Raw genomic sequence first — 27,075 nt, 5'->3', positions numbered from 1 at the left:
TTTCTTGTAAGGCAGGCTTAGTGGAGATAAACTCCCTCAGTTTTCTTGGGTTTTTTGTTTGCTTGTTTGTTTGTTTGTTTGTTTTTTTGGAAAGTCTTTATCTCTTCTTCATTTCTGAAAGACAACCTTGCCAGGCAAAGTTATAAGTGGTTGGCAGTTGTTTTTCTCTTAGCACTTTGAATAAATTATCTCACTCTCTCCTGGCCTGCAAGGTTTCTTCTGAGAAATCTGCTGATAGATATAGAGGAGCTCTCTTATATATAAAGAATTTTTTTCTTTTTCTGCTTTTAAAATTCTCTTTTTCTTTGATTTCAGACAGTTGCATTATAAGGTGTCTTGGAGAAGATCGTTTTGGGGGGAAATTGGGTGACCTATTAGGTTCATGAACTTGAATGGCCAAATATCTCTCCAGATTGGTGATATTTTCAGCCATTATTTCTTTAAATAAACTTTTGTCCTTCTTCCTCTCTTCTCCTGAGACTCCAGTAATGCATAGTTTCTTTTAATAATATTCCACTATTCGCCTAGGCTCTCTTCACTGTTTTTCATTCTCATTTCTTTTTGCTCATCTGAATGGATGATTGCAAATAACTCATTTTCTAATTCATTAATTCCTTCTTCTGTTTGGTCAAATCTGTTATTGAAGCTCTGTACTAAGTGCTTCAGTTTAGTCACTGTTTTCTCCAACTCTAGGATTTCTGGGTTTTTTTTTTTTTTTTTTTGGTTTTTAATGGTTTTTATTTTTTTTTTGAACTTCTCATTTTGTTCGTGTACTGTTTTCCTAACTTCATTTAGTTGTCTCTGTAATGTGCTGTAATTCACTGAATTTCTTTAAGAGGATTGTTCTAAATTCTTTGTCAGATAGTTCATATATCTCCATTCCTTAGGGTCAGTCATGGAAGCTTTATTAGTTTCTTTTGGTGGTGTCATATTCCACTAATTATTCATGATCCTTCTGTCTCTATGTTGGTATGTGCATATTTGAGCAAGAAGATACCTCTTCCAATCTTTATATACTGGCTTCAGCAGGCAAAGCTTCTCACCAGTCAGCTCATCCAGAGATTCTGGGTATATCATCTCATGATGTCTATGAGCAGGATTACTGCTGGAGTCTTTGGACAGGCAGATCTGGTACCTGGGTCAGCAGGTGGGCAGGCCTTGTGTTTGGGTCCATTGGGAATAGCCTGGTGCCTGGATTTTCGGGGGGCTGACTATGTGTCAAGAACCACTGGGGTGGACCTGGCATCTGTCTTGGGGGCTGGCCCAGTGCTGGGACAGTTTGGGAGTCTGGTTTCACAGAAGTCAGCCTAGAGGCTGGGGCCATGTGAGCTGTCCTGGTCCTGGGGCAGGGCAGGAGCCTAGGTTTGTGGGAGCCAGTCCAAAATCTGAGACCTCAGGAAGCCACCAAAAATGACCTGGTGCTGAGGCAGGGCCAGAGCTTGGGTTTACAGGAGCCCAGTTGGAGCCTGGGTCTATTGGGGTTTGCCTGGCTTGGGATCAGGCTAGGAGTCTTGGTCCATGGGAAATTGCTTACAGCCTGAGACTAGAGGGGCCAGCCTGTGCTGGGGGAGTTGGCTGGTGCTGGGACGGGCCAGCAGCAGATTTATGGGAACCTCCTAGGAATCTTGTGCCATGGCTGCTGCCTGAGGCTGTGGGAGCTGGTCAGTGCCAGGCTGGGCTGGGAGCCTAGTACTGTGGGAGCCACCTAGGACCTTGAGAATCAGCCTGGTGCTGGCACAGTCCAATGCCAGTGTCTGTAGTGAAGTTGAGTACTCTCTTCACTCTCCTTCTTCCAGAGGGAGGGTGTCTCTTTCTGTGCTAAGCTGCCCAGGTAAGGAAGAGGGGGTGGGGTGCTGTATTTCTCACCTGGAATCCTTAGCTCTTGTGAAAGTATTTTTGTGTATAGACAGTTTTCAAATTGATGTTTTGGGAAGGGAATGGACACCAGAAATTTCTATACCACCATCTTGCTGATATTATCCCCACATGTTCTTTAGCTCTTTTACATTCTCAGATTCATAATCTCATACATTCAGTTAAGAGATGATATTGTACCAGTTTAAAATCTGATGAAGCTTCTCAGGAAAATACATCTGCAGATATATGAATGAATAAAGGACATGTGTATGTCTGTTTATACATGGTTTAAGCCCATATATTCCCTAAGGTCCACATTTAGACAACAATAAGTGTAAGGACAGTGTAAATTGTTTGTTGGACGAGGATTCTACAAGGCAGTGGTTCTCAAACAATAATATAACCTGGGAACTTATTAGAAATGTACTTGCTTGGGGCGCCTGGGTGGCTCAGATGGTTAAGCGTCTTCCTTCAGCTCAGGTCATGATCCCAGGGTCCTGGGATCAAGCCCCATATCAGGCTCCTGGCTCAGCGGGGAGCCTGCTTCTCCCTCTCCCTCCGCCCCTCCCCCTCCTCATGCTCTCTCTCTCTCTCTTTGTATCTCTGTGTCTCAAATGAATAAATAAAATCTTAAAAAAAAAAAGGAATGTACATGCTGAACCCTACCCCTGACCTCCAGAATCATAAACTCTGGGGGTGAGCCCAGCCCTCCAGGTATATCAGACACACTTTGAAGTTTGAAAGTCACTGTTTGATAACCATGAGTACATTCGTTAATAGTATTCATTTAATAAAATCTATGGCTATTTTTTTTTTTGCAATTGTGTATTCCAGCTAATTGTGTATGTCATATTTCAGCACATTAAGCTTAATTAGAGTCAAGGAGAAAGGTTTCAATCTACTGAGACATAAATGGATAAAGCTAAAAACCGAACATGCTTATGATGATTCCAGTGTGTCAACTTTTCAATATATATGACAGCAATATTCTATTCAGATGTTTGTGATTGAGATCTATAAAGGATGTGATATGAAATCAAATTCATATAATGCAAGATTTTTTTTATTTTTACAAAGGAAAACAAATCATTGTAATTCTGATGTTTTCATGGAGATAGTAACTGGCTCCATATCACAGAATATGTTTCAAATAGTAAGAAGCAATATAACAGGTATCTACATACATATATTTGTTTATTTTGTTTACAGGAATTTTAACTTTCTTATATTTTTATTATAGCCTTTATATTTTTGTATTTTCTATATTTCTTGAATTTTATTAAAAACAAATGAAATTATCAATGTAATATTTCCCATTTCTACTTCTACTATGCATTGACTTAAACAAAAAATGGTCATATTCAATGAATAAAAAAAGAGGTAAAAGGAAAAAATGAGTCAAAAATATTCTGAAATATTAGACACATGAATGATAGAAATCATAGCAGTTTAAAATTACATAAAAGAATAAATAGCATGTCTACATCTATATGTACTAAGGAAATTTTTTAAGTAACATCTGACAAAAAATAATAAAATCTTGACCTAGTATAATCAGAAACTATAAATGTGTAGTGTGCTGGGACAAGCAATAGTTAAGAGGTCTTAAGGGTCGGGTTTGGTTCTCACTCAAACACTCATTTACTTGAGTGTTTGAGTGGCTTTGACATGGCCATTTAACTTGCTTGGTTTTTCATTTACAAAAAGAAAAGAAACGGAGGAAGTTACATTGATGGTTTCTAAGATCTCATCCAGGTAGAGTGATATAATTATGTTAAATATTAATTTAAATATAAATAGTAAATCATTTACAAGGGAGACATAATTTAGATAATCAACCTGAAAAGTTGCAGCATTAATTTCTTGTGGGCTTATTGCTCTTTAGTAAATTTGTTTGCTCAATTCCTAATAGATTTTCTGCTGTTAGAAGCATGTTTAAGTCTAAGGACAGAAGAACAAACCTTGTTTCTAAGACTGGTGAGTCCATTCCAGGTATAATATATCTATTTACACAGCTATTTAGTACAGAGCAGAAATTGGCTTTGCTGTAGACTTACATCTTAACGAGAAAGAACTATCAGATAGGCACTTCACTTTTTAAATTGACTTGAAGATTAATATCCAAACTTTGTACCATATATAATGAATAAGCAAGCCATTTGGAGGAGGCAAGAAAATATCATAAGGACTTTTATGGGATGTTTGAACCAGTTCAGAAACCTTATTACATTTTACTAGAAGCCATTTTTACTCAGCTACATGTTTTATGAGGTTTATAATCTTTTAATTAACAAAATTAAAATGGAAGAAGTTTAAACATTAAATATATAAAATATATTATAAAACTCTAAAAGGAATTGCTGTCTGACTTGTATATGAATTTGAATAAATATTCTTCTTTTACCTGTGGACATGTCTACATTAGAGGCAATCTTTCTTTATCAAATGTACTATATAAAGTTATTTGGTTGAAACAATACCATATTATCATTTATCTAATGTTTACAAATATATTTTTAGAGATTTAATGTAAAATTATGTGAAGGTTAGCATCATTTATGTAGTGCTATAAATCAAAAAAAGAAATTACAAATAATGGTTTGAAAATTGACCTTTAATCTTCTAAAAGAACTTGATAAGCACGAATTGCCTCTGACAATTGGAACTAAATTTCTGGAAGAATTTTTAGTTTATGTTAGGATTGATAGAAATGCAGTCTGGTGGTAAGAAGTAAAAATACTGTTCATGGTGTCCTTTAATTTTAAAAACAGCAGTATTTGACAGTATATTGAGATAGAGCTTAGAAAGTTCTTTAAGGTTTACCATATTAAGATCTGTGGTAATATGGCCTCCTAGATACATGAACCCAGTGACATTCAAATATAGAAATGACTTTTCCATTTTTATTGGCTTTGCATTGGGCTAAATTTTCTAGGTACCAATTAATTTGTTAAATTTCTTGAGGCTGTACTATAATAAATTTCTATGGAAATTTTTTGTTATTCAAGCAGCTACACTTGACCATTCTGTTCACAATCCTCTTATATTTTGCCTTAAACGAGTGGTGAGGGTATCTTTGGGTCCTACTCCTTGATGTTCAAAGGGTTTAAAGTGATGTTGATTAAACTGTTAGTAGCAAATGTTTTATTGCACCATGATTAGGTGTGAGAGATTAGAGGAAGTTAATAGAGAACCAATAGAAAGATAGAGAAAGTTAATCAGAACCATTACTTTGAAGCCTTTTTAAATTTTTGATAGGGAATTTAATATAACACTGACAACACACCATGATTATTCAATTATTCAATCATTCATTCATTCAGTGATCACCTAGCATTTAGCGCATGCTAAGCACTTCAGTCTCCTAAGAATATTTAGCCTATAACGTTTACCTATTAATTGAAAACTGAATTCTTATGGATGATTTAATTCTGGAGACAGTCTAGTAATTAGATTTGGTTGAAATGCCATGCTAGGTACCTCTCTTTAAGGGCATAGAAAGTATATCAATTCTGATATCATATATATACTTTGAAAAGTTGGGAGGAAATAGAAGATATAGGGATAAATGGGTTTACTCTATTACTGACTCACATATCAAACTTTCTAAAGAAAAAACCTTTTCTCTTCCAAACACATCCCCTATACTGGTAAATGATACTACCTTCTATCTATAATTCCAACCAGGAGGCTGGAAATCATCCAGAATTCTTCTCCATGCTTTGTTATCCCTATTCAGTTCTTAACAGAGCCCTGTTGATTCCATTTTCTAAATATATCTTGAGTGTACTTCCACTTGTTCATTTCCTTCTCAGTTTCTGCTTCTATTAGAGACTCAAATATATCATTTTCATTCCCCATCATATCACCCAATGTTTTTGCCCTCTTCTTGCCTCTTTTCACCATACCATGCTCATTTGTCACGTCTCACATCAGCTATTGTCTCCCTCTGGAAGCATTTCCTGATCTCTTTCCAGGATGAGTTAGATGCCCTTAATCTGTACTCTCAGCATCATATGAAAACCATCATCTCTGTACACTGTAATTATTTGCAATACTTTGTAATTATTTACTCATTTGTCTTCCACAAATAAATTGTGAAATTCACTAGGCAGGGACAGCAATGCAACCATCATCTTTGTATTCTTAGCTCTTGTGCATTGTTTCACAGTGTCAACAATAATTGTCTTTAATGAACAAGTGACAACTCTATCTAAATGGAGGGTTATTCTATTGAGTAATGCATGCAACTAAACATACTCCCACTAATGACTCACTGAAGACGCTGCTACAATATTTGAAAAGGCCTTGCAAAAAAGAAAGAGTTCTTTTAACTCTGTGACCCTTCACTGAAACATATACCATCAACAGAAATCTTCCATTTTTTTTTTTCTCTACATAGGAGATTTTTCAAATTTGTATTGTAATCATCCTGCTTTGGGATATGTGAAAATAAAATATGTCAAAATTTGTGTATGGAATTTTTCACTAATGTTGGTTATGGTTATTTCACCTATGAAAAGGAGAAAATTATACCATGTTTAGGTGTGACTATTGAGTAGTTTTATATATAATATGTATTCCTGATCATTTTCAATTGATTAGCACCATCTGGCCCAAGCATGTTTTAATTATTAAGATTTACTAAACCGTATCACCCTAAACACCACTCCATCACATCCTGATACTTTAAATGGGTCTTAGGGAAAAAATGAGGCAATAAGAAATGAGCTCCCACCATGCTGAATCCCATCAGTGAGATTCAGTTCTTCTTTTGAAAGTCAAGGCATTGGTTAAAGTATGGGGTGGGGATGGAGGGTTTTTGAGAAGGAAAGCTCAGTAAAATGTCTAAACGTTGATGCGCTTGTCTAAAATTGTCAGGCATGGCCCCAAAGAAACCATTAGTTCTGCCATGTTTGTTATTGGTCACATCAATCTCAGTTCCTGAGCTTGAGAATATTCTGTTCTGAAACCAGAAATGTGAGAATAAAAGAGATAGTAGTTAATATTATTTATTTTCCTTCTTCTACACTCAAATAAATAGTACCATATTTCTTTCTCAACATGTTTTGTCTTATTGAGAGCTAAATTTGAATAGCATATGAAAGAAAAGAAAAGATCCCTCATGTTTGTCCACAAGAGGCAACAGAAACATTTTCCCCTGGAATATGATTCAATTATTAAATATCAACCTTCCTTTAAGCATCTCACAAGTATGAAATACTTTATCACAGGCTTGAGAAATATTCCCACGTGTGAATGTTGTGTTGATCCACTAAACTGAAAAACCAAAAAGAATATTTGATCTAAGAACATAGTTTTGAAAACTGGATGATATATTGTGTGTTACAAATAGTATACAAGCATGTTTAGTCATAGGAGAAAGAAAAAAAGGAGATTGAGAATAGGTTAAAATAATTAATAAAACTAGCATATTTTACAGTAGCAAAGAAGTATAAACTAAACAGTACCTTAACATGAGAGAACTGGATCTTGTAAATTTTGCAATATTTTGTCAGAGTAACCCACAAATTAGCCTGGAAACAGAAATCTTTCTAATAAAGTTGACTTCTTAACAGGCAAGCGTCTAAGAGGTTTCTGATTTTTCTTTTAATTTAGAAGAGCCAGACCATCATCTTCTTCTGTGATAAGTTATAAAGTCTTCTCTAGTGAATTGGTTTTGTTGCCCTGAAACACTTCAGTTCGAGTCTCATTACCACATTCCTCAATTAGTTTTTAGATTGGGTTGAAATTGAGAAGGAGGATTTTCAGTGACAATGTTATAAAAAGGGCAAAAAAGAACATTTTTTGATACCCATAAACTACAGAAGGAAGAAAATCATTCTGGGCAAAGTCTGAAAACTAACTTTTGGAGGATTCTAAAATACATATACTGTTGAAGAAATCTCTGAAGAAGATGACAAACCTAAATATTGGCTAATAACTCTTTGTTTACATTAATGCATAAGTACAGTTTAGCAGTTTTAAATGAAACTATCTTATTTTTTTTTCTTCTCTTAATAGAGAGAATTTACCTAGGAACCACAGAGCATGTGTCAGCTGAGAAAAACTCTACCTGTCATAGACTGATTCAGAAGCTAGTAACTGGACTATGCTTGATTGATTGAATTGACTAAGAAATATTACATCCCCAGTCTCCAGAAGATTGATTTTTTTTAAAAAATTCAAGACTATAGTACTCAAGTCACCATTAAAAATAGAAAAAACAAAAAAGGTTTTAGTACAGAAGTGGTTAATCAGAAGTTAAGCATGACAAAGGTTATATCTTTTTTCCCACAAAACAAAATTTACTTTCATTTTATAAGCCATATGGCCAATGATTGTGTCTCAGATTTTGAAAGACTGTACCAAATTTTAATTCTGGAAACCTGTTGTCTCCTGTACTTAGGAGTCTAATTTAAGATAACATATTAAATATTTATTTTGTGCCCAGAACCATGCAAAAATTTTAAATGAAATATTTTAACATTTATAGTAAACCTCATATGGTCCATTTGTCCATTTAGCCAATTAGGAAACAGGCTTCCAGATCCATTTGACTATATAACTAAAACTCTTACTCATTTGTTCATTCAAAAACATTCACTGAGCTCTTATTATGTGCCAGAAACTGTTTGAGGTAGAGGAAATACATGAAACAAGCCAGCAATAAACCAGCCCTAAGGAACATATAGTGTACTGCCCTGCTTTATTATTAGTATCATCTAGAATTGTTATCTAAGCATGACTTTAGGCTTATAATTCAAAATAGAAGTACCACCACTTCAAGTGTTGTTTTTTGGGGTTTTTTTGTCATTGTTCTCCACCCACCTCCCTCTCCTGCCTCCCGCTATCATCTCTATTATTCTGAGAATATAGGATAGTAATAGTATATTCGAGGTTCTGCGTTTGGCAGTAAACTATATCAAGGGTATGTTGGCCAGAGGAAGGTACACTACATTTAGGTTAATGACTTTGAAGTCAAAGAGGATAATTTGCGACATTGGAAGTCTTTCGTTCACTGCCTTAGAAATCAAGTTGAGTGTGTGAATGAGGTCACTGATATGTTGAAAGAAGCCATGTTCTTCTGTGAATTTTGTAACCCAGGGAAACATTTGATCTTTATATTAGCTTCCTTGCCCCTAACTTGGGCAAAATAATGGAACCTAAGTCACAAGATCATCATGAGCTCAAATTATGTTTTACGTATGTGAATAGATCCTCTTGATTAATTAATCGCTCTACCAATATTAATTATTTTTTCATTTTCCAAGGTTTGAATTAGAAGGCACTTAATAAATGTCCTTGAACTAATATAGTAAAAATCATTACAGTTTTCTTGATTTATTGTTTCTTTTCAGTAATAAACCCTCCCAGCATATTATAAAGACACATAACTATTGACTACACAAAAAACATTAGTCTATGATAGAAATGGTGGTTGACTTGCTGTCTTATAGATTTACATGAGTCTGTAGGGGTACTTATGAAGTATTTATCACCACTGTCACTTGCTAGGAATTACTCAATTTTCCATATTAGCATAATTTTAATACAATTTTTATCCTGAAAGAGAATGAGCACCCCTGCCCCCCCAAAATTACATTAGAATGTTCTGTCTTCTTATTTATGTGAAAAAAATAAAATGAAATTTTGAGATAGCAATGTCTGGTTATAAATAAACTATACATGTTAACATATCTTTATTGTTCTAATTGCGACACAACTGAACATTGTCTCCAGTCTTTCTTATTTTGTTTTTCTTCTCTTTTTTTAATAAATGTTGTCACTCATTCTCTAAAAATTCTATTATCTTTGCTCTACTGCTTCCCCAAATCTTTTAAGTAAGTGTAAGACATAATTTTTCACAGTGCATTCAACTGAACACCGCTATTATATTACAGAAAAGATATCATGGTTGAATAAATTTGAGAAACATTGGATAAAACAAGGCTCAGCTGATTTCTTTACTACCAGACTTCCCTAATGTGTTCATATATATGATAAACTCTAAGAGCTTTTTCCAAACTTACTTAACCTCAAAATTCTTTCATGTACCAATAATTATAACTAGTCTTCTGTGCAAAACACTGCCAAACACAAGGGCAAGAAATAGCTTACTTATACCGCAGGACATCCTTCCACCCATTATAGTTACAAAGAAAAACTTCACAATAATAACGTTATTGATTTATACTTTTAGCTGAACTGTATAAAATTGTATGGTTTTTAAAGAAGAAGGACTTAGTTCAAAGTTTTAAAATTAAAAGTGATACTACATGAACCACTGGGGTAATATTACACAAGTAAACAACAGATGAGAAGATCTATATTGGAAAGGAAATTTTTTGATCTTTGTCGTAGGTTATTGAACAAAATGAAATACTTTTAGGTGTTACATACACAAAGCCTTTATCTCTCAGGTCTTCAAAAATGGAATGAGTGTATGCCTTAGTTTTTAGCATTTTTCCATGCGTTATTGCATTTTACTGACACTGTAACCCTGTAAATTTCTAAAGATGGTTGCTGCTATATCTCTGATAGATTAAGAACCATTTAAAACAAGTTTCTCCGATGTCACATCTTCTTTCTTTTTACTTTGTCATGCTGTTCTCCTAAGTAATTCACACTTTCCCCTTTTTCAGACAAGTTTTTAAAATAATAAACTATTATTTATACAAAGTATACAATGTATATTTTCTGGTCCCAATTCCTGGCCTCCAACTAAATGCCTCAAACTATAGTAATTTGGTTTTCCTCTTATTTAGTTCCACTAAAACTCCTTGTAAGATCATCAGTGACTTTATATCGTACATTCCAATGAATATTTTTCAGTCTTTATCTTACTGTAAATTTCTGTTACATTTGACACTTTGACAGCTTCCTCTTCCTTAAAATTCTTTCCCCCTCAGTTTCTGAGACAATATCTCGAGCTTCTAAGAGAATTCCTTCCTTCCTTCCTTTTTAAAAAAAAATTTTTTTTAAACTCCTTCAAGGTCTTCTCTATCGACTCCTTACATATTAGTGTTCTTGGTTGGCGTCCTTGGTCCTTGGTCTTTCTCCCTCACTTCCCTTGGTAGATGTCAATAATTCTCATAGTTTAAGTCAGCACAACTTTGCCAGGAATTTCCACATTCACTACCATATTTTCTCCCCAGGTACCTGATAATCATACCTAAATGCACATCCCACAGGTACCCTATTTCAACATTTCTTTCCCCCATGGCTACCCCAAGTAGATTATAAATTCTAGGAGGACAGGAACTTGACTATGTTTAACAACACAACACAACACAACTTGACTGTTTATGCTTGTGCTTTACCATATTGCCTAGCATATAGCAAATGCTCAACAAAAATTTTGTATAATAAAGATGTTAAAAATTTACATAATATATATAGTCTCCTTTTTTTTTTTTTAAATCTGCCACTTCTTTTGGAAATTCCAACCCAGTAAATGACATTACTGTCCACATACTATTCCAAGATAGAAACCTGGGAGTTATCCTAAATTTTTCTCATCCCCCACCCTAAATTATGGCAATTTTACTTCCTAAATACTTCTATAATAGCTCTCCTCTCATCCTTCCTACTAATGCTCTATCAAGATCTTTTTAATAACTCTAGAGGTGTCAGTGCAAGATCTCATCACCCAGAAAACTGATTTCCTGAAACTGTTGGCATCCTCTTTATCTTCAATTTCTGTGATTATTCAGAATCAGCTATTAGAAATTCTACTTTAAGCAGTACCTCGTTTTGCTTAAAGACTTGCAATTGTTCCCAATTTCCTTTAGGAAGAAAGACACAACCCTTACTAGGGCAGCACGGTTTTCTGTTGCTGTTCCTCTTAAGCTTTGCCTAGTCCTGTTCTCCACTCACACTTTGTCCTGAAGTGAGGGTGAAATCCTTGTCATTCCCAGTGCTCCTGAATGCTTTCCATCTAGTTGAGGCTTAGGCAAATCTGTCTGTCTGGGATGCCCTACCCAGGCTTTCTTCACCTGGCTTATCTTCACCCACCTTCTGAGACTATTCATATATCCTCTCCTTTGGGAATATTTCCCTGAACCAATAGGCTGGAGAAATGTAACTTCCCACTGTGTTCAGAAAGCACACTCTGCACAACTTTTTCCTGTTTGTTTGTTTGATTTTATTTATTTATTTTTGTTACTATTAGCTCTTTATTTAATGATCTCTGCCTTGATATGAAATATTTCTAGAGAATTTAAGATATTCATCTTTATATCCTCAAAACCTAGCACACTTTTAAATACATGTAGAAATTCAGTAAAGTATTTATTGAACTAAACTGAGCCTTTGATCCTATCATAATTTAGTTCAGTTAATTAAATTGAGATTTATTTATTTCTACAATTTATAGGAGCCCTGCATATGCTTTCTGGTTAAATTAAAGATGTATATACTATTTAAGTGGTGTGTGGGGTAGTTGGGAGGAGAAAGAGAGGGAGAAGGAAGAGAGAGAGAGAATACATTTTTTTCCTGTCAAAAGATCCAGTTAATAAAGTATATATATATACAAATATATATACTTTTGTAGGACCACTATAGCAAATTTAAGATAGTTATTGCAATGCATTTAGTTTATATGATGACAGACATAAATTGAATAGAGTAACCAATTAGAAGCAAGTTCTTTGAGTGATATGAGCCAAAGATACTTTGATGACTGATAGGTATGAGTTCATACTGCTTTTCTTTGGCTAAATCATTCACCTATTGTGTCAATCTTAGCCAGCTGGTAAAATATACAGACAGCTTATTCTTGACATACATATTCTGCCAGCAAAATACAGGTTTATTTATTCCTTTTAAGCTCAAATGAGTGCAGATATGTCCAGTGCTTGTTTGCCTATACTATGTCATAAGAAAGAAATAGCTGTTTCCTCAACCATTTCTCAGATGATCAAGTCCAGAAATCACCCATCAAGCGAGACAGCAGATGGACGATGTCAACCAGTGTTCAGTAATTGTGAGGATCTCACTGCTAGTCAGAAAGCAACCATCCAAAAATATAACTCCACTCCAAATTAGCCAAGTTTTTGGTAAGAGAGAAGTTTAATGTTTTTCTTCCCTGGATACAAGAGCAGCAATAGATGCCTATGAAATCTATAATAGTACATCTCAAATTTTAACTTACATACTAGTGACTTGGGGATCTTGTTAAAATCCAAATTCTTACTTATCAGTTATTGATAAGACCCAAGATTCTGTATTTCTAACAGGCAGCCAGGTGATGTTGCTGTTGTTTTGAGGACCACACTTGAAATAGCAAGGGTATAGATGATAAACTCTTATATTTTTCTCTTTTCATAGATTTGAAAGTACCTTCACATATATAATGTCATATGAGTCTCACAATAAGTCTGTTAGATTGACATGAGATGTGTTGTTGGTGGTAAAGAAAAAGAGATTCAGCACTTAAGAGATTTGTTGTAAATCACTCCACATCTATTGTCTTAGAGCCCCTCCTTCTAGATCATCTTTCCTCCTTTAGTCTTTTACATTTAAAAAACTGCCTCTGCATTTCCTACATCACAAAAACAGAGACATATGTCAAAAATATATTTTAAAAAATATTAACCAATGCCTTTCTTTCCATAAGGATAATTTTGTCAACATGCTGTGGCTATGGTGGCTTTTGAATGATTTCCTGTCTCAGAAATTAGAGAAGACTAAACAGCTCACAGCAGAGATAATATAGGAGCTTAGATACAAAGTTAGAAGAAACCCTTTCAATAATTATGGATACCAGATCATACGGTAGAGGAAAACATATGTAAAGAGACCAAGGCTGGAGAACTCATGGTGTGTGTTTATAGATAGAGGATAGTGGCGGGTGGGAAAGTAAGCTGCCAAGATTGGAGGCAAGGTTTATAGGTAAGATGCTTTTAACCTGGACCTGAAGTGAAGGAAAAATATTCAAAGACAATTTTGAATAGACAAAATTCCACAGATCTGGTAATCTTTTTAAAATGTCTGTGTGGGTGCAGGGGGAGAGGTGGTAGTGGTGGGTTAGACGAAAGGAGACCACGGGAGGAAATACGGTGGGGGCAGTACAATGTAGTGGTAATGAATCTATCTCTGTTCCCTGCAGATACTCATTTAGAAAAGATAACTAGCACAGGTGTGTGTTGGAAACAAGAGGGTTAAGTCATCGGTTTGTTTTTCTATTGAGGCAAGAGATGATGAGAGCTAAAACTATGGTCTCACCAGGAGAGAGAAAAAAAGTGGGGAGCACAGATTTGGGAGATACATAACTTGATACCTAGCAGACACTGGGTTCTAAAAGAGAAGGAGAAGCTGCAAATGACTCAGAAGTTTAAGTCAATGTAACTGAACGGTGACTCGTGAGTTCCATTTCTTGAGATAAGGAACAAAAACACTAACAACAAAAAGACAATGGAGGAGCTGTTGAGTTCAATTTTAAAGTGACATGTAGGCAGAATAACCAAGTGGAAATGTTTGTTAGGCAGTTAGAAATACAGGTATGGAACTCCAAAGAGTTTATGAATATTAATATTCTTGATAAGTAAGAAAAATAATTTATTGCTTATTACTTATGCAAGTCTTTTTTGTTTTTAATTATATTACCACTTATAATTAATATCCATTGCTTCCCAAAAAGAACACTTAGCTATTCTTCAATTACCTAATGAAATGCATGTCCCATTTGCCATCATTTTCATTGGCGGGTAAAAGACAAAGGAATTTCGTGGCTAATAATATGCCATGTCAAAAATAAATCATTATAAATGTTGCTCCAGTATTTAAAAATGTAGTCATTCTTTGTTGTTGTTTTATTTTTAACAGTGTGGGTTAAATGGTTTAGTTTTTGCCGAAGAAAGTTTTTTTGGTTTTTTTTGGAGGGGGGAGGTTTGGATATGAGAAACATTAAACGTGGTCAAATATTGTATAGGAGTCTGTATAATATGAAGTAAGAAAACCATCCCCTAGTTTTGGCAACAAACATGTTAGTGGTCACCTTCACACAAAGATTTTAGGAGAAAAGATCATTCTGCGGGAGTGTCCTCCTTCATATATGGTCAACTTTAATTTAATCTCCCCTTTCATTATTCCCTCAAAGCTCAGGGGTATTTTGTTCTTCCTCATAATTAAGCTAATTCCTTCCACCTAGAGTGTCCCAACTTCTCTCAAATCTGGGACAGTTCTCTCCTAATCAGTATCTCCCTCTGGATTTCTTGCTCTTCCTTTCCCTGGATTATCACCAACATGAGAACAACAAACATGTTTCATTGATTCTACCTGCTGAAATAAACTATTTTGCCTCCCTTTAATAACAAACTCATGGAAAAAGTAGTTTGTGCTCTGCCCCTACTTACTGGTGAGTCCCTTTGTTAATTCCACTAAACTGTTTCTACTTCCACCAGTCTACTGAAAATGCTCTCCAAAAGGTCACAAAATGACAGGTTTTTTTCAAATATAATGGCTTTTTCTCAGTCATCATGTCTGATGACCTTTCTGAGATGTTCGTACTGCTGACTTTTCCACGTGTTCTCGAAAGGGTCCCCGTTTTGGGATGCTGAGACACTGTATTTCCTGGTCTTCCAGGTAACCCACTTCTATTTTTCCAAGAAGCTGTCTTTCATTTCCTTCATTCCCCTCTCCGTGTTACTTTTTCTCAAACAACTCCTTTTCTCCTTTGCCTCTGAACTCTAAATGTCTAAACTCACATATACCAAACCTAGTCTGAGGATCCCAAGTGAATGCTCCCAATTTCCTAGGGTCACTAGCATATCTCTGTGTGCATGTCCCACTAGCATCCACCCACCTGCGCTGCCTTTGCAACCTCTACGTTTGATCACCTTCTCATCCTTTCATGCTTGAGACCTTGGAGTTCAGTATAGCTAATGTCATCAATGCCTGTTCTTTTCCTGTGAAACAGCTTGACAGTTACAGAAGCAGCGATAGTGCAGTACAGAGAGTATCACTGTGTTTTTAAAGTGTATGAGTTCATGTAACTGAAAGAATATATAACAAGATGCTTTTAGTATTTTCAGTGGGTTGCTAAGTTCTGTGTTGCTTAAAAACTTAATTCCTAGTAATTCCACACTGTAGTCGTGGCTATAAATAATCTTGAAAATAAACAAAATTCACTTCCTCATTGCTTCTTCTCTGAACCAATTTCTCCCATCTTTACTTATGATTTAACTTTTATGTATTTTTCCTTTTACCTATTTTCTCCCATCTTTAATACTTAGATTACTGGAAAACACTCTTGAGTCAAATCCCTGACTGAAAATTCTTTCTATAGGATTTCATCCCACACACCATTATATGCCCTATGATATTACTCTCTTCTTCCGATTCACATTCTAAGAATTCAGACTTTTCACTTTGGCCTCCTAATCCCCCTTTCCTGGATTTCCAGAACCACCCTCCTTTGGCTACATGCCACAGCTGCAGTCTTGCCACCTTCTGTTCCTCATTCAGTGCCTACCATCTGCTTTGGTCTTTGGTCCTTTCCTCGCAGCCTCCTGCTAACAGCATGCTCATCCTGCCCCTAAGCTAACTCCTTGATAGAGCTACCATGTACTGAAGCTGAACCAAATGTCAAACATTAAATTGATTTCTTTTAATAACCCTGCTGGCTTGTTATGATGATCTTCATTTGATAGATAAAGAAATTGAAGCTCAGAAATGTTAAGTAATTTAAGTAAAGTCACATCCCTAGCAAATGGCAAAAGGAGTCAAATTCACGTCTTTCTACTCTAAAGCTAGCGTTGCTTCCACCATGTTGTATAATCATCTCCCTGTCTCAGTTGCTCTTGCATATTCCTAAAATCCTGGCTTAAATCCATCATCTCCCTAAGGTTTTCCCTGACTGATAAGACCACAGGGTGGCTCCTCCCTCGAGACTTCTAGAGCACCCATCACTAATATAATTGTCTTGTAGCCATCATTTGATAGTTCGTGTCTCTGTCCTTGATTATATGCTCTTGGGACGGAAATAATACCTTATCACTTGTTTGTAAGTTTTGCATCACCAAGCACAATCCTGAACATATGGCAGTGATATTTAGCATAATATATGTTTTCAATAAATTGTTGATTGATTATATAACATATGCCATTAATGCTGATTTCTCTTTCCTTTTAGGAAGTTAAAAATAAATATAACATAAAAACAGACATAAATATTTAATGCAAACTAATAATAGAAAATTTATAGTGCATATTACTTTTCCCATTACATACCAACAGTAAAATAAAGCATCAAATACAGTGTTATGCTTACAGGAAGGAGTAACATCGTGTACCTTTTATTTGATCAGCAATCTTTCACTGACACCAGTAAGAGTGCTAACAGCAATAGAGCAATTTTTATATATAGTTTCCCATTTTCTGTCAATATATCTAAAGCTCAGTTATAAGTTTTGATGTTGAGACTCAATATATCATATCTCTATTATGCATTTTTCTCACTGTGTAAAATTGGTCACTTTTTTCCATTTATCTTCCAGAGAATGCAGGCTTTCATATTTCATAAAGTTACTCAAAACCGCTGTTTTTTCACTAAAAAACAATGAATTTCTTGTGCTATGTTAATACTACTTTCAAAAGGAGTGACACTAATTCAAGTTAATATTTAATATATACATAGAAGGGTAAAACAAGTATTACTTACGTGTAAGTTAAACTTTGTAAAAATGAGTATATACAAATATTTTAAGACTAATGATATGTATGTCTGTGTGTACATAGAACTTTCACTGTATGGGTAGATTCAGATATAAACTTCTTTTGCATACGTAGATATAGACATATAAACATCTTCATATAGATAAAAAATATTTGGAATAGGGTTAGCCCTAGGAAGATTGTCATTACTAATTGGAATTTTTAGTTTTATTTTTCTGCACCATATTCTATGTTTCTTCTTCTGTTAACGCCTGTCTTAAGACTGCCCAGCTAATCTCTTGTCTTCCGCCCTCACAGAACCTGTTTTCAGAAATTCTATTTTCAGAGTATTCCAATTTTCAAAACAATGACCAACGAGGCAATGGATTACCATTCCAAAGAATATTTGCCTATTTAATTAGTAGGAAAAAAGTGGTTGGATCTATTAGGTTGACCCATATGAAACCACTGTTTTTGTGGTAAAAAAGTGGTTGAATATAGGTGATTTCATAAGGCTCAATGAATGTAAGAATAAATTTCAAGTATTTGTCATGATCTGGCTGAAGCCAGAACTGAAATTCACATTGTCCCCTCAGCACTTTGTAAACCGTGCTCAATTACCCATTAGATGAATAAGGACCAGGATATGATAATAGTTCCAGAGCTTTTATGACCTTACCCAGAAAACACAGAATCTATTTTAACTTTAACATACCTTTAAGTTTATTGCTTATTGCCCTTAAAATATATGGGATGGGTACATCAGTATTTTTTCAATGTTTTGAGCATCTCACGGCCCTACCCATCTTTGATTATAAAACTAGCCTTGTTCATAACAATCAGAACATCTATTTATGTGTAATCTTACAAAGTGTCCTTACCTGCTTTGGGAATCTTTTCATCTTTTTTAATTTCACGTTCTGGGGTAAAGCATAGACATACACAAATACAAACAAACAGGAAAAAAATCAGCATTTGAAAAAAACCATATGCATCAGTTTTAATAGATTTTTCTCATCTGTTCTCAATTTCGATTTTAGTTACATACTTTTATCAATATGCAATTAAACATGTGTTCTTAGTAAATTATAAAGTAACTTAAGCAAAATGACTTTGATTTTAAAATCCAGTTTGCTAAAAAATTTCATACTAAACATACTAAGTAATTTGGCATCTTGTCTTTAATAAGAGCCCATTTCTTATGATTCAGAAGTTCTCTAAGTAATACAAATAAAAAATTAATAAAAACCGCTTGGGGGGAAAAAGTGTGGTAATTTTTCCTAATTTAACCAATTCAAGCAATTTATTATTTTTGACTGTATACGCTCAATTCATGGAGCGCCACCTGGTGGTTAATTTAATAATTTCAAATTGGTCTAATTCTTGTTTTTATTAGTATTTGTTATTAATTTTATAAGATAAATTAAATTGACTTAAGTTTAGTATAATAATATAAAACTTTATTAGAATGAAGTATTTTGATTTCTCATTGTCTTAGGAAATGGATTTTGTCTAGAAACTGCATTCTAACTTAATATCAGTATAGGATAAACACATAGTTTTATAAACTAAGTAATATTCATATCATCCCAACCAAGGTAATGGTTCACTATATTTTCATGTTTCCCAGTTTTTTCTCTTGTTTAAACAGTTTTGTCTAGGTCTTATAGTTCTCCTTTCTTGGCATAAAGTCTTGTTTTGATTAATGAAAGGGTTCCAGTAAGTTAAAATTTTTCCTTCCAACAGCAGAAATCTTATCTCATCGTTGGGATACTTTTTATGTACAGTCTATGTTATCAGAGATAGTGCTACCAGGCTTTATTTGAGTTCTAGCCTAATAGAGTCTCATTTTCTGGAGTTACCAAAAAAGAAAAAAACCCTCATTTGTTTAATAGCAGAATTTTATATAGTAGAGAATTACATAGACATTCACATTCTACTTCCTATAATACTTGAATGCATATCCTGTAAAAAGTGATATTACTGCTATTATTGCACTTCAGCACTCTCTGGCACACATTCTTCTCTTTTTAGTTAGCACATTTGCTGAATTGGGTAGGGCACACACTACCTTAATACTTCCCATGTGCCTTAATGTTATATAAAATTTTATTATGTAATTTTTTACTTTATTTATTGTCTGTGTCCCCTTTTTAGATTTTAATTTCCACAAGAGCAATAACTGTGTCTTGTTCGCTACTCAAATATCAGCATTTGTTCACATATTTGGCACGTGGTATATGATCGATAAATATTATAGGATGAATAAGTGAACAAAATGGTGAATATAGAAAGACCAAATGCTCCCTCTGGTGCATCTGTAGTCCTAGAAGAAATTGATTCATCTCATGCTTCCAGAACTAGAAACAATATTTCAGTGTCCTGGGATGACGTTCACAAACGTGTTGCTCATCAAGTAGAGCTATCTCTTTGAAAGAGCTTTGCTTCCCACTCTACACATGCCTCTCTCCCCCTCAGTCACACTGTCATTGTAATCTTGAAATGGATTTATCTTAGTCTTAATGTTGGTCAAGAGATCTTCTGAAAAAAATAAAAGTTGTTGAGAATATTTTTATGAGTACAGTACAACCAGAACCAACTTTTATCTTGTACATAGAATTTTACAGGCACTCTTATGTACATGCGCTGTCCAACACGCATGTGCCCATGGACCCTTGTACTATGATGGAACTATTGATTTGTGGTATTGTGCAAACAGCGTTTACAGCGTGATCTCACACGTTATGAGTTCATGGGAAGTGTAAAAAGAAGCTTTGGATCATATCATCTGGCTTTAAGAGCAAGCTCACTTACTAAGTTTTGTGACCTTGGGTATTACTTAAAACCCTAAATCTCAATTTTGTCATTCCTACAATGGAGAAAATAATGTTGTAAAATTAAGGAGAATTATAAGTGATGTATAGAAAGAGCTTAATTATTTTAAAATTATGCTCATAAACTTAAATTGCATGGCAATTTTCTTTTTTTCTTTACAGAGTTAGGTCTTTATTCTTGAAGAGGCAAGGCAGGAATTGCTATGTGAGATTATTGTCAAAGGATTTTCTAAGGTGAGCATCACTTTTATTAGGCTTCTTGCTTATTCAGAGCTCTGTGCCTTCATTTTGTAGATGGTGTTACTACTGAAGGTTAAGACTTTAATTTTTGACTCACATATAGATGCCTGTTCCTGGTCATATAAATATAATATATGTATTTATATTTAAGTTTACTCAAAAGGCTCCATTGAGTCACATATAGATGTCTGTTCCTAGTCATATGAAAATGGCAACTATATGTATATATAAATAAAATATACATATTATAAATAAAAATATATGTGTATATTTAAGTTTAGTCAAAAGGCTTTTTTGAGAAGTTTCAGGAAACTAAGGACAGTGGTTAGTGCTGGAGATTGGGACCTGGAGGCCAGAAAGAGGGAATGGGAATTTTTATTTTCACCCAATCTTTACTGTTAGAATTTTTTTTACCATTGATTATTATTGTATAATAACAAAATATCTGATTTTCATAAACATTTGTCACTTGAGCCCTTTATTTTGGGCTCCACATGCAAGTGTTGCAGAGACACGGAATCAAGAAATCGTCACGCTGAGTAGTTGAGGCAGACAGCCTGTCATTTCATGTGCAGCACTGACTTTTCCAGGCTGTTGATTTCATTTATGAAATGTAAATTGCTGATGGGCCTGGGGAGGGGAGCTTCATTAATGATTTTTCAATGTCATCAACACTATGCTCTCAAGTAGAGCAGACCAGGCAACACTTCAGCATGTATGTGCTTGAGTCAGAGAAGGGCATCGTGGAGATCAACTCTGTTTAGGAGTCTCTGTTTTATCTTCATGAAATCAAAAGAAAGAAATCTACACAATATATAGGTCCCAAGAATCAACGTTCTTTTAAGAATGTCTCTATTTTAAGGGTCCCTGGGTGGCTCAATCAAGCGTCCCACTCTTGGTTGCTGCTCAGGTCATGATGTCAGTGTTGTGGGATCCAGCCCCCGGTAGGGCTCCACGCCCCAAGCAGAGTCTGCTTGGGATTCTCTTTCTCCCTCTCTCTCTGCCCTTCCCCCTGCTCTCTCTCTCTCTCTCTCTCTCTCAAATAAATAAGTAAATCTTTTAAAAAAAGAATGTCTCAATTTTAAATATTTTTAAGGAAAAGCTGAATATCATCGATTTTTCTTTTTCCACTTTATTTTGTTATCATTTTCATATTTGCTTTTCAATACATAGAGACCTTATATGTAAAATAAATAATAATAATAATTAGCTTTTGGAGCCAATGATACTTTCCTCATGGCACTCACTAAATAAGTGTACTATATGCATATGCATTATTTATATTTTATTTATGTAATAATAAAGGTTTGTGTGTTTATTTGCTCTCCTATCCCAGAATATAAACTTCATGAGTCTTGAGATGAATTTTTATTTTCTCTGCTGAATCATCATGCCTAGACCACTGCTTTGTGTAGAATAAGGATCAGTAAATATTTGTTGCACAAATGAAGAAATTATATAATCCTCACATACCTCTCCTATAAGGTAAATACCACTATTACATCCACATTAGAGATAACAATACTGAGGCTTCATAATTTGTCTATGTACATTTTCCCTACTAAGGGGCAAAACTGGTCTTTGAATACTGATTTTTTCCTGACTTGAGAGCCTTAAGCACTCATAAGCAAATAGCTGTAACTGCTATTACTACAGATAGAATGAAAAGCTTTCAAACATTTCATACATAAAAACTATAGAGTAAGTCACCTTCTACATCTTATAGGTTGGTTGTATTTACCTAGATTATATTATGTAGACAAACTACTAACAGAGTTATTAGTATTATAATTGGCATAAACTACATAGCCACTGAAGTTTCTATTTTCTTCAGTCATTAACTCATGTTGTATAAATGAGTTTCCTAAATCCAGCTGGTTAAACTAAATCAATAGATTGAGCACTGATAGAAAATTGATCGCTGTCTCATATACTCCTGGAGTAGTATTCCATGTTCAATGGCATGGGAAGTTTTACATTTAAAAGCAAGTCACCAAATCTATTTTTGTAAAACATGTTTGTGGGTTTTGGTCTGAGGGAGTCTGGAAAGCATGGTGGCTAAGGACACAAGGCATATTGCCAGGCATGCATCCCAAATCCACCTCAGGTGCCTGTGGGACCTGAGCAAGTCACTTTCAGTGCTTCAGTGTTTACATCAATAATAAAAAAAAAAAGATGCTATAAAAATTAAATTGAACACTACATGAAGCATTTGGAACAGCATCAGATACAAAGCAAATAGTGCATGCTAGTCTATTGATATTTTAAATGATGTTTCTTATATTTTTCTACCATACTGTTAAATAAAATATATTTGAAATAAAAAATACTTTTGAATAAAACAATGCAAACAATGAATCATGAAACACTACATCAGAAACTAATGATGTATGGTGATTAACGTAACATAATAAAAAATAAATAAGTAAATAAATATTTAACTAAAAGGTAGCTTTCATAAATTTATTCTAAACCCACGATTTTCACATCATTTGAGTAATCATTTGCATTTTTTGATGAAAATTTGCTACTAGTGCACACACATACACATTTAGACAATTTCATTGTGGTTCTCATTATATCACTTAAAAATAATTTATATGTAAAGCACACCCACACACACACCCACACACTTTCACATTTTGTTTTTTATATGAGGCTTTATGGGATGGGATGGAGAACTACTATCATTCCAAGTAGCTTGGCTTCAAGAATTGGGATTTCGGAAAACTCTCACTGAATTCATGTTTTTTCATGTCTTGAGAGGAATTGTTTTGCACACACTCAATCTGTTTTGATAGGTAGCATTTGATTTCATCTGCTGTGGACACATTACTTTGTGGTCCAGGTAAACACAATTGTGAGAAAGGAAAAAAAACCTGACTACCTTTAGATTTGACTTGGAACTTCTTCAGTTCATAGACCTCCAAAAGAAAATACCATTCCAAGTTCGGGTGATGTCACAAAGAGAACCAACACCTTGGCATCATCTTCTCCATGTCTTCTCATCTTATCTGTGTCTGCATTTCTTTACTTCAATATCCTATGGGCTATTTGATGTTTTCCTTCCTCTTTTTTTAACCATGTCCAGCTGGTTTTGAAACATTATGCATTCTCTATGCTTCCATTTTTCCTGCCTGAGTTTCTAAATCAGTATCATTTTTGTTTATAAATTGATGAATCCTCCATGCATAATCAAGGTGCAAGGTGATGGCATTCTCAAGTAATTATGCAATCTCATCCAAATTAAGGGCTTGCAGAGATCATTTTGTACTGTAGTTGGACAAAAACAGACAGACATAAACTGACTGGACAAAAAATCCCTTGGTTTGAAATTTATTCCCTTCTTTTACTAACCAAATGACCTAATGAGAGGCATCAAACTAAATTTTCATTTTCTCACCTTATGAAGTGGAAAATGATAATTAGCTGATGTATTTGTGGCTACAATTAGACCCAATAATTTTTTTTAAATATTTATTTATTTATTTGAGAGAGCGAGAATGAGAGAGAGAGAGTACATGAGAGGGGGGAGGGTTAGAGGGAGAAGCAGGCTCCCCGCCGAGCAGGGAGCCGGATGCGGGACTCGATCCAGGGACTCCAGGATCATGACCTGAGCCGAAGGCAGTCGCTCAACCAACTGAGCCACCCAGGCGCCCCAGACCCAAAATTTAATAAATATTTCCCGAGTTCTCAGGTACTGATATCTAAATAGTAGATGTCCATAGATTGGATAAAAAAATCTGATATATCTGGTCTCAGGCACCACTGGAGACCACTTCACTCTTCCTCTTTTCCAGCCCTCATTTTCAAGTATTGTGAGATTTTCTTGGACGGGGATTTTATCTTGCTCGTCTTTGGAAACATAGCACCTAAAATATCCCCAGACTATTATACCAACAATCAAAAATTGTTACTGACACAAAATAACGTAAAAATGTGGTTTCAAGATGCCAGGAAAATCAAATTTATAAGCTTCAGTTTTAGGTGGTTTAGACCAAAATATGAGATGGAATCCCTGTCCCATTAACTAAAGCCTTACATAGGTGGAAAAGCCCATTTGAACAGACTCACCCACATTCAACACTGCTGCACATTATCTTTAGATTTTTATATTTAATTTGCCCTGGTCAGATATAATTATCCAGAGTAAATGAATTAACTAGTTTATAGCTCGTTATTTTATTTTTTTAAAAGATTTATAAGTCAATCAGAGAAAGACAAGTATCATATGATCTTACTGATATGAGGAATTTGAGAAACAAGACAGAGGATCATAGGGGAAGGAGGGAAAAATGAAACAAGATGAAACCGGAGAGGGAGACAAACCATAAGAGACTCTTAATCTCAGGAAACAAACTGAGGGTTACTGGAGTGGAGGGGGGTGGGAGGGATAGGATGGCTGGGTGATGGACATTGGGGATGGTATGTGTTATGGTGAGTTCTGTGAATTGTGTAAGACTGATGAATCACAGACCTGTACCCCTGAAACAAATAATACATTATATGTCAATAAAAAAAGATTTTATTTATTTATTTATTCATTTGAGAAAGAGAAAGAGAGAGAGAGAGAGGAAGAAGCAGACTCCCCACTGAGCAGAGAGCCCGACAAGGGGCTCAATCCCAGGACCCTGGGATCATGACCCAAGCCAAAGGTGCTTAACCAACTGAGCTACCCAGGTGCCCTTATAACTGGTTGTTTTAAAGCTAAGCTAGAGTCCCCAGCTACTGAGTGAGGCTTTTTTCATAACACGTATGCCTACATGTAAACCACATGCTCCCACACGCATATTCTCTCTGTGTCTGTCTCTCTCTCTCACCTCTCATTTCCATTAGGTCGACAACAAAAAACAGGTATGCTTTAAAAACTTCTGTAGGCATAGTTCTCAAACAGCCCCAGTTCGTAATGCCAGCATTTAATGCCTGACTCAATGCTTTATGTCTTAAGTCCTGATTCTGCAATCCTTCTCTGGCAAGATTCCCAAGGAGTTTGATGCTCACAAGGAAAGTTTGCTGAGTGGACACTAAAGATACAAAATGAGCCAAAGGGCATTCTCTGAAGCACAGAATCAACGCATACATTTTTCCTGCCTCATTCTGTCATTTCATTTTCGTGATTTTTTGTCTTTTGTATATGCTAAATACAATGTACTATGTTTCTGATAGTGTCACTCTGCCTTTATCTTCTCTTTCTTTGATGCCTCCCTATGTGTGCCTCATTATTCTTTCCTTCCTGGAGTTTCCCATTGTGAAGAGTACACACTGAAACAAGTAAGGAATAATTGGAAAAGGCTGCACCTATCAGTTGTACAAAGAATAGTCCGTCAGAACAGCGTCCTGTGATGTTATTTGAAGATGGCAGGTTGGCTGGTTGAATATATTTTAGGTAATGAGCCAGTTGACTTTAAACCATTCAATAGGTTCAGAAAGTTGTGTAACAATCAATAGTCAAGGTAAGTAAGTAGACATTCTTTGGTTTCTCCTTATCAAAGGGAGAGTCTGTCTTTAACTAGAGTCCTCCTTGTTTCTCTGGGCACTAACATTCATTTTCTTTAACTTGAAGTGAGAATAATCAGTGAAGTTAATAAAAGGTCACAGGTTTAAGTATGGATTATCCTATATCTCACTCGAATATGTAAAAATAATGCATGACCTTATGTGAGAAAAGAATGCAGAAAAAACAAAAAAAAAAAACTTACTGTGACATTTAAAAAAAAATTCCCCTCAAGGAGAGAAGCATATTAGAATATTTGCATAAGGCAGCTTGGAGTAACAACAAAAGTGGGTATGCAAAAGGACAGTGATTCATTTTCTCCTGCTACTTTGACCCTTTTAATGAGAGTTTAAATGGAAAGAATACCAAGGAAGGAATCTTGGGGCTTTACCTTTGTAACTATTTATATATTTCGTATACATATAGTTGTATATATATTATCATTGGGCATTAATGTTTTGGAGGGAGAAAATAAAAATTCACAGTGCTTGGATACATTAATTTTGTAAAGCCAATGATTACAAGAGAGAAAATTCTGGCAACCTCAACTGCTTTTCTTACGAACATATAACCCCTTTCCATTCTATCAACTTGGCATTTTGGTGTGATGGGCACAACAGGAAAAGTATTAGTCTGTAAGTTGCTGCTTAAGTGACAGAGCTACAATTACTCGTTCAATTTGCACTTAAAGAATTCTTCAAGAAGTGAGTAATCATGGATTTGTAAAGGTACCTATGGACATTTTATGCTTTTGAATCTAACTGGTCTTTTTTTAATCAACAAATTCTCTGTAACTTTTCTCCAATCCTACCAAACACAAAAAATTGTTATGGGGAAAAAAACAACTTTGATACCACATTAGGATAAGTCTTGCTAATTTATTCCAATATCGAAGAACAAAGGAAAGTAGGATTATTTTTAGGTGTATTTAAGTCTGATACTAGGTAGCTAATCCAGCATAGAAACCTTAGATAATCCTTTAATCTTTTTGCA

At 34.9% G+C, this 27,075-nt stretch overlaps 1 protein-coding gene across 1 annotated transcript in view; it reads right to left on the bottom strand.

Moving 5' to 3' along the window:
- TRDN (triadin) overlaps nucleotides 1-27,075 on the bottom strand; it is a 394,231-nt gene that overhangs the window by 17,200 nt on the left and 349,956 nt on the right. Inside the window, 1 exon segment of the mRNA XM_044917545.1 lies at nucleotides 18,396-18,434. Within this exon segment, the coding sequence (XP_044773480.1) occupies nucleotides 18,396-18,434 (39 nt within the window).

The sequence above is a fragment of the Neomonachus schauinslandi genome, chromosome 8 (assembly GCF_002201575.2).
Source record: "Neomonachus schauinslandi chromosome 8, ASM220157v2, whole genome shotgun sequence".
NCBI classification, from domain to species: Eukaryota; Metazoa; Chordata; class Mammalia; order Carnivora; family Phocidae; genus Neomonachus; species Neomonachus schauinslandi.
The sequence above is the reverse complement of the archived record's forward strand: the minus strand, read 5'-3'. Positions and strand labels throughout refer to the sequence as shown.